The following is an 8,961-nucleotide window of genomic DNA, read 5'->3' as shown; positions in this document are numbered from 1 at the left end:
GCAAAGAGTGCATGTAACTGCTTCAGCTTCAAAACCTTTATTCTGACTATTTAAAATTGGAAAAACACAAGGCTGAAGTTGTATACACGACCATACCTCTCCAAGCGCTTCATATCTTTTCTGGTTCCATCTGTGCAAGTCTTCCCGGTAGTTAAAAACAAATGGCTCCCCGGTTTTTATGTGCCTTAACTGCCCCTCTAGAAGACAAACAAACAATATTGATATGATTCAGAGTACATTTATAATAATATGGAAAGTATAATAAAGAATGTCTAATAAAAATTTAAAATATCTTTCTCAGAACAGTTTCATTTTTTCATCAGATTTTTTTCTTCAAACACCTATATGATGCAAACATATACATAGTATAAAAGAATGACCCCAAGTACTCAAATGCTATGTCTTTGATCTTTGTTTCTCTAATCCAAAGCAAATTAACAATATTTGAGGGCCTACAATGTATGAGGATTTTTGCTAGCTATAGCCATGAACGTGGTCCCCATTCCTAAGCTTAGAGGCTACCTGAGGAGTAACAGCATAAACATTTAAAAGTTAAGCAACTTTTCAGAGAGTTAAACAAGAATGAAGTAAGTCAACAATATAAAAACTGCTACAGGCAATTCACATAGATAGTAAAGTCTAAAATGAGTTTAGAAAAATGAAGGATGCCTATAGGCTAGAATAGGTTCAGAAGGTTTTAGTGAAATTTCTCAACTAGGCCTTGAAATACAAGTAAGATTTAAAATGGAAATTGGAGAGAGACAGTGAGCCAACACACATTTAGACTGTCAAGTCAGACTCACACAATTCAGAGATTTTATTGATACTTAATAACTTTACTAATAACTTCAAGGGTACAAGCAATCAAGAGGCACAGGTAAAACAGGTCTGCAACAGCCTGACCATGTCTTCCCAGGGCCTATCCTCTCACTGGATAGCACTCTCTGGTTCAGAATAGGTGATGTCTCTAAGTGGGGCACATGAGTTACCTAACACATTGGTGAGCACGCTGGTTATAAAACAATTCTATTTTATGTGCCAGAGAGTTGTACTGCTCATGTGACATTTTTCAGAGAAACATGCCCTACATATCCACAGATTATAGGTTTGTTTAACCATAAGCAATGCCAAACCAGTTATCCTGCTCAAAATACTCCATGGATAAGGATTCTCCTCATAGCACAGACCAGGCCACCTGTCTTCTTTCTTTCCCCAGAAGCATTCCCCTGGTATTCAAGAGAGAAACAGACCACAGACCAAGTGCTTTAACACCTTCCCTCCCCACTACTCAGACAACATAAACAGAATTTTGAAAAAACATGACAGTAAGTTCAAACAATGGTGAACAACCCAGTTTAAAAGAAACAAAAAGAGTATGAACCAAATAAAATAATACAACATTGGAGGACACGTGGAATCAAATAGCAGAAGGCCCAAACTATTGGGTTTGGACTTTATCCTAAGAGCAATGAGGCAAAAGAAAGACTTTAGGGGCAGAAGAGGGACATGGTCAAGCTGAATGGAGTTATCAGTATTTGATTTTTATCCAATGAGGACATGCAAGAGTGAAGAAAGACTTGAAAGGAAAGCTGTGGCACTGAAACTAAAGCCAGGAAATATACTACTCTAAGTAAAACTATTTCATTATTTTTATGAATCAATTTTACTACATATAAAATGGGTATTTTTAATATATAAAATAAGGGCTAATCCTTATTTGTAAAGTTCTTTAATACTCAACATGAGACACTGCATTGGATCATTAAAACACTCTTTTATGGTCAGATGATGCCATGTAAATTGTAAGGTACATCTACAGTTTTCTTTCTAGGACAGGGAAATTCCCATTTAGCATACCAATACAAACAGATTGAAGACATCTGCAAATCTAGCACTTGGCATTTTGACTAAAGCAACCTTAAAGGTACATGACATACAGTAATGTGTAATACTGCTGCACTAAAATTTTAAATGTATTTTCTATGAGACTGCTGTGTGAAGGGGAACTGACTTAACCTAGATAGTGAGTTTAGGTAGTTAGATATAGATAACTTATAACTACATCTCAAAGAGAGGTTTGGTTTTTTTTTTTATTCTCTATTCATTACTTTAGGGAAAATAAGCCCTATCAAAACAGCCAACTATCAGCACTAGTACTTTTTGTTTGCTTGCTGGTGTTTTTTTGTTTTTCACTGATTTTATTTTTATTTTATTTATATATTTTTAAACATCTTTATCGGAGTATAATTGCCTCACAATGTTGTGTTAGTTTCTGCTGTATGACAAAGTGAATCAGCTATACATATACATATATCCCCATATCCCCTCCCTCTTGCGTCTCCCTCCCTCCCTCCCTATCCCACTCCTCTAGGTGGACACAAAGCACCGAGCTGATCTCCCTGTGCTATGCAGCTGCTTCCCACTAGCTACCTATTTTACATTTGGTAGTGTATACATGTCAATGCTACTCTAGTATTAAAAGTGAAAAGAAGGTAAAGAGGCAAAGAAAGTAAGCATTCTTAACCAGAAAAGATAATCTGGATCACTTATGTTATAGCTGTATTTGCAAATTTGGTATTTCTCAAAGGTTTGGAAAATCTCTTCAGCAACTGTCAAAGGTCTGACTTAGGACATTTTATTTTAGAGTCCCCAAAAATCAGTTGTAAAATTTCCTGTGTATACCCAAATGCACGTTATTCCGAAGTGTATCCATATATTTTATCAGGTTGGTGGTGGAGTCTAAGACCCAAAATAAGCTATCAAAGGCCTAAATAAATTAATAAATTGAAAGTATTTAGGACACTTCCTGGCATGTAGTAAGAGTACAATAAATATCAGCTATCATGGAAGATAAGATTCAAACTCAGTTTGTTGCTGAGTTCAAATATTTTTTTTGGTGATACGAAAGTGTGCTTCCTCATAATACTGTACAGAGGTATAGTGAGTGTGGGTGAAGGGAAAAGGGGAAAAGCCTTCACCTTCATCTTCCAAAGCAAGAGCTGGGCCTTATACAATTCCAACAACTGGAAAATGGCTAAACAGGCATTTTGAACACAAAGAGTATTTGAAAAGGTAAAGTGATTTGGAAGAACAAGGTATCAGTTTGATGCAGGTAAAAAGAATCTCTTCCCCTTCGTTAACAAATTTTTTTTTTCCTTAGGGTGAACTCTGTATCCAAATTCTTCTGTTACCCAACTAAGAACTTTAAAATTCTTTAGAAAATTTAGAAGCTTCTTCAATCAGGTAATGAAAGTTTCAATTCAAAGCTTTCATAAAAGTTTTTTTTATTATAAATCCTGAAAAAAAAATCTCTGGAGATACTAAGTTAGAACTGTCCTTTTAGCAGTTTAATACTGAAACCAGTTTCCTGGTTTCAGAACCTCACCTCTTTGAAAAAATACTCAGTGTTCACTCTCTCTGAGTTCAACCCTGAATTGTATCATGCTAAAAAGAAGATCCATAAAAGTAACATTCTCTCCTTGGAATGCAAGAATCTTTGCCTCATACTGTAAGTCTATATTTATGCAAGACAGTGTCCAGGATATTTAAAAAATAAATGATAGGTGTGTGCAAGGGTCCGTATGCATTCATGTGTAAGTACACTTGCATGTGCAAAGGTGTAGGTGTGTCTGAAAGTGTGTAAGTACAGAGCATGTGCATGCAAGGGTACAAAAATGTAAGCAAAGATGTGTGTATGAATGTATCTGATAGGAAAGTGAGAGAGAAAAGTGTATTGATTCTTTGTTTTTCACTCCCTTTAAGAAATGTTCAAGGAAGATGAAAGACAGACTTCAATGAAAACTGATATCCTCTATCCATAAAGCAAATATAGTTCTATGATTTACCCACACTACCAACACACTCCCCCAATCCCTGTTCTGAAAGAGGAGTCTGGTAATTGTTTTAGAAGGGCAGAGGCAACATTAGTCTCAGAGCAATTTTGACTCTGTTAATTAAATTATAAAATTTCTTTTAAAAACAAAATATTACTACTCACACATACTTTGCCATTACATATCCTTTATTAAAAACATGAAAATTAGTATCAGAAAAGAGATCAAAGTTTCTAATATGCTCTGTTTAAACTCATTTAATATTCTAGTACACAGAGACTGTCACTATAAGTTCTAACACCTATAACTGATATTGTACAGACACATGAATCTAAGGAGGCCTCATCGGCAGGAACTGTATGGACGCTGCAAAGACAAGACATTCTCCTGTGGCAATATGTACAGCTTTAAATACATCATGCAACAGGCAGCATGATTTGTACAGGACACCTGAACTCTTCTTGTAACCTACTGTACAGTCCTCTTTTGCAACTTCGCTCTGACCTGGTATTAGAAAATGAATTGGGTTTTTGTACTTTTTGTATGTTGTATGACAATCATCAATGTGAACAGAATAAAATAACTGCATGTAAAATTTTGAAAAAACACAGTGATGACAGATCACCAATTTAGTTAATGCAGCACAACAAGTAGAAAGCTGCGATTCAAATGCTACCTGGCCTGTAATAACATTATCCTTCAAGTATTACAATGTTATTAATCCAGAGTTTCATTGTGCTTTGTTCCAGAAACATCCTTGCAACCTATGGTATGTTATTCCAAATCCCAAGTGCAAAGCTTATTTTATTCAGAACTTAATTAACAAACTTTACAATAAGGATGTTGCCTAAAAAAATCATGGAATTGAGTATTATGCTTTAAAATATTGTCACAGATAATTATTGCCAGTCATTTCATTTTAAATAACATGTGAAAAAGTAGCATCTTTCTACATAATTTAATTGGGAGTTCCAGCTGGATACAAGGAAGCTGAGCCCTCAAGACTGAAAATACATAAGCTGAATCAAATTCACATTCACTGGTTTAAGTGACTTGACAACTATGGGAAATTATTACTTGGTTCTTTTACTTGACTGAAGAACTTCATGATAGAAGGATAAGACATTATTCTCAAAAAACACACATAAAACTTGCTAGCTGGCAAATAAAAGTAGCAAATAATATCTGTCCTATGATTCTATTAGCATTGTTAAACAAATCTTGCATATACCACTTACTTTCATTAAAAGCATATTCAAATCCTTCCAGTGTATCAGGAAAATCAAGAGGTGGTTCATCTTTTTTCATTAGCTCATCCAAATCTATCCTAGATAATAAATCTAGAAAAGAAATTACATGAAATTTATTTATATTCATTTTCATAGAGAATAACAAAGATTATATTTTAAAATATTTTAAGTATTCTTCTGTTCTATTAGATTACTTTTTCTGTGTTGCCTTAACTGATAAGATTATTACATTTTAAAATTTCCAAAGTTCTATATTATGATGAGGTACAGTATCAATATAACATAAGCGCTTTCAAAACCATAATTCTCAAAACAATCACAACCTAGATCCTATGTACCACTATGGTAAATTATTAACTTCTTCCCTTCAAAATATACAGCTATTAATTTGTACCTTATTAACCTCCTATCATTTTAAAAGTTTCAGATGTTAATATGACTTTTAAAAGGTCACTAAATCTTACATATAAATGAAACTACTATGAATAAGGGAACTTAAAAATAAAAATAATGGTAATATAGCATATTATTCTTTTAGAGGGGAAGATCATAATATTAAACTAAAACATGCTAACTGGAGAAAACTGGCTAACACAAAACAGTTTTTATTCTTCACATCGTTTGATTATACATAATAAAAAAAACTGTCAACAAGGTTTTGTAAATAAACATTTTATTTTTGAATCTTTTTAGATTTACAGAAAAGTTGAAAGATAGTACAGATAGTGTCTGTACCCAGTTTCCCCTATTGTTAACATCCTACCTCACAAGGCTACATTTGTCAAAAGGAAGAAACCAATGTTGGTACATTACTGTTAACTAAGGCCAGATATTATTCATCAGTTTTTCCATTAATGTCCATTTTCTGTGCCAGGATCCCACCCAGGACACCACAGTGCATACAGTTGGCACGGCTCCTCAGTCACATCTTTTTATTTTGTGAGCATTTCCTTACCTCCTGTTACTACCAGGTGCTGCAGGCTTATCTCGTAGTTTCCCTGCCCCAGCCCTAAAATCAGTCTGTAGACAGTATTTAATGATCTCTTTTAGGCTATCATCATGGGATGAGGCAAAAATTCTTACTATATGTCATCTTAGTGTCATATGGAAACTCGGAAAAATTAAAGATAAACTTCAAATTTATTTAGTTCCCAAAAGATGTGTTTTTTTTTTTTTAAGTTTAGATTTTGAGATTTTTTTCAATCTAACTCAAGTTCCCGAAGAGAAAGAGCTCCTCGGATACATAGTATAGCAAACCAGTCCCCTCTTTCTTTTAAACAAAAGAAGAACCGCAGAATTAACACTTTATTTCTGTCTCTCACTTACACAGATATAACAAATCCATCTGTACAGATCATAAAAATAAGCTAGAGGAAAAAATACTTTGTCTACCTCCAGTCTCTAGTCTCTTTCCGTAGGACACAAAGATAAGAAATAAAAAAACTTGTAAAAAAAAATTAAAAAGTCATTGTTTAAAATTCTTCAAACTGCTGTATCAAATAAACCGCAACTCACACAAAAATATACCATTTTCAGCATACAAACATGTTTATAAAAAGTGGTTTGCAAATTGTCTAGTAAAATAAAAAATGTCACAAAGTATGCATACTGGGCCCAAGAGATACATGCTGACAAATTTCTGATTCATTAGTAAAGTTCTGAACAACATGTAAATCTTTGCAAAACAGAGTAAAATAGAAGATTTTTAATATCAAAAACTGGCTTGAAGATCCTCACATCTCTCCTTCCAATGAATTGAATTCCTTTACTTCACAGTCATCTTCCACAGTTCAAAATTTAGAAACCTTTTAATCAGACACACAAAAACCATCCAATACATATGCAGCTGTATTATGCCTAATATCCCTTTTCTCCTTCTATCAGCTCAGATCATAAAATGCCATCTAACATCTGTATATCATTTTAAAGACGTCACATACTTTACCTCACTTGACCATCACAGCCCTATAAAGTAGTAGCATGTGTTATCATCTTCACTGTCTTTGAGACAAGGAAATAAGCTCAGAGAGGTAAAATGGCCTGCCCAAAATTAGAACTTAGTAGTAAAGTGGGGTTAATAAAATAAATGTATTCCCCAATACCTAACTCAGTACTCTTTCAAAATCCCCATACTTTTATTCTATGTGCTGTATAAACTCTAAAACGGTGTACCCCCTCTCTTCACTACCTTATAAAAAGAATAAACTCTTCTGAATACAGAAGTATGCTTTGGCTTTGACCAAAATGTTCCTTTGAATGATAAAATGAACAACTAAACAAATACGCATTCCTCAAACTTCTCCTCTGTCAACTAGAGAACCAGATATAGATTTTTTAAAAATTTCATTAGCATTGAGAAGACACGTAGAAAGAAATTGTCAGAAATTATTTTTCTGCTTTGTAAAAGGAAAACAATGCTATATAACTGCATTTTACAGAGACTGGGTTGCAAAGGCAGTAGATTAGGCAAAAATCAAGTATAATAAAACATTTCCATTGAAAATCCCTTCAATCGCCTATAAAACACAGTACAACTGAATTCTTATAACCTAAATACACATCAGATGTAACACAACTGTTTTTTCTAAAACATGCCTCTGGTGATTAAAGTGATTTAGCAACTAGAATTCTAAACTTCAACAAAGCATATGCAGTAACTGGATAAAAATACCATTTTATACCCCAAAGAATTGAAAACAAAGACTCAGATATTTGTACACCCCTGTTCACAGCAGCATTATTCACAACAGCCAAAAGGAGTAAGCAACCAGTTTCCATAGACAGATGAATGGTGTGATGGTTAATTTTATGTGTCAACTTGACTGGGTGCCCAGATATTTGGTTAAACATTATTCTGAGTGTGTCTGTGAAAGTGTTTCTGGATGAGATTAACATTTGAAACTGTAGACTGAGTAAAGCAGATTGCCCCCCACCTCCAATATGGATGAACCTCATCCAATCCATTGAAGGCCTGAATAGAAGGTGAGTAGGACAGAATTCCCACTCTCTGTATGACTGTCTTCAAGCTAGGACATCAGTCATCTGCCTTCACAGCACAGGCTCTGAGGATTCTGGAGCAAAGCCTTGCTATCCACTGCAGGTAACCACTCTCCTTTTGAGAAATACCTCTTGGCCTGCTACTGGGCCTGAGTAGAGACTGAACACTTAACCATGGGCTACCAACTTACCATGTAGCTGTCATCATGAACTAGGTGTTAACTGACCCACCAAGTCATAAAGTTGGGTCTGTACAATAGCATTCCATTATCAAATGGAAGTGGTATGTATGTGATCAGGACTGAGTAGGCCCTGAAGACAAAAGTAAGTTACGTGAAGAAGTGGTCCAAATGCCTATGGTCTCCACTGCTGCTACACAGCCTTCTATCCATCAGTGTGCACCTAAGCCCTCATCAGTTGACAGAAGAAAAAACTTGAGTCTGGTTTATAGATGGTTCTGCATGATATTCAGACACCACCCAAAAGTGGACAGTTGAAGCATCAGAGCCCCTTTTGGGGATATCCCTAGATGACAGTGGTGAAGAGAAATCTTCCCAGTGAGCAGAACTGAGAGCAGTGCACCTAGCTGTTCCATTTCTTTGGAAAGAGATATGGCCAGACATGTGATTATATAATGATTCACAGGCTGTGGCCAATTGTTTGCCTGGATGGTCAGGGACCTGGAAGGAACACGACTAGAAAATTGGTGACAAGGAAATCTGGAGAAGAGGTATGTGGATAGACCTCCCTGAATGAGCAAAAGATGAGAAGATATTTGTGTCCCAAGTGAATGCTCACTACAAGGTAACCTCAACAGAGGAATACTTTAAAGATCAAGTGCGCAGGGTGATCCATTCTGTGGACACCAGTCAAACTCTTTC

General features: G+C 35.1%; 1 protein-coding gene across 3 annotated transcripts in view; it reads right to left on the bottom strand.

Moving 5' to 3' along the window:
* The window catches only part of ARB2A (ARB2 cotranscriptional regulator A), a 434,977-nt gene that overhangs the window by 383,701 nt on the left and 42,315 nt on the right, over positions 1–8,961 (bottom strand). For all 3 annotated transcript variants that reach the window (XM_007469760.1, XM_007469761.1, XM_007469759.1), the window contains 2 exons: positions 5,072–5,173; positions 97–197 (listed from right to left, as the gene is read on the bottom strand). In XM_007469760.1, the coding sequence (XP_007469822.1) occupies positions 97–197; positions 5,072–5,141 (171 nt within the window). In that variant the 5' untranslated portion in view covers positions 5,142–5,173. The remainder of the gene's footprint in view (positions 1–96; positions 198–5,071; positions 5,174–8,961) is intronic.

This window comes from Lipotes vexillifer, unplaced genomic scaffold (assembly GCF_000442215.2).
Source record: "Lipotes vexillifer unplaced genomic scaffold, Lipotes_vexillifer_v1.1 scaffold67, whole genome shotgun sequence".
Taxonomy (NCBI): domain Eukaryota; kingdom Metazoa; phylum Chordata; class Mammalia; order Artiodactyla; family Lipotidae; genus Lipotes; species Lipotes vexillifer.
The sequence above is the reverse complement of the archived record's forward strand: the minus strand, read 5'-3'. Positions and strand labels throughout refer to the sequence as shown.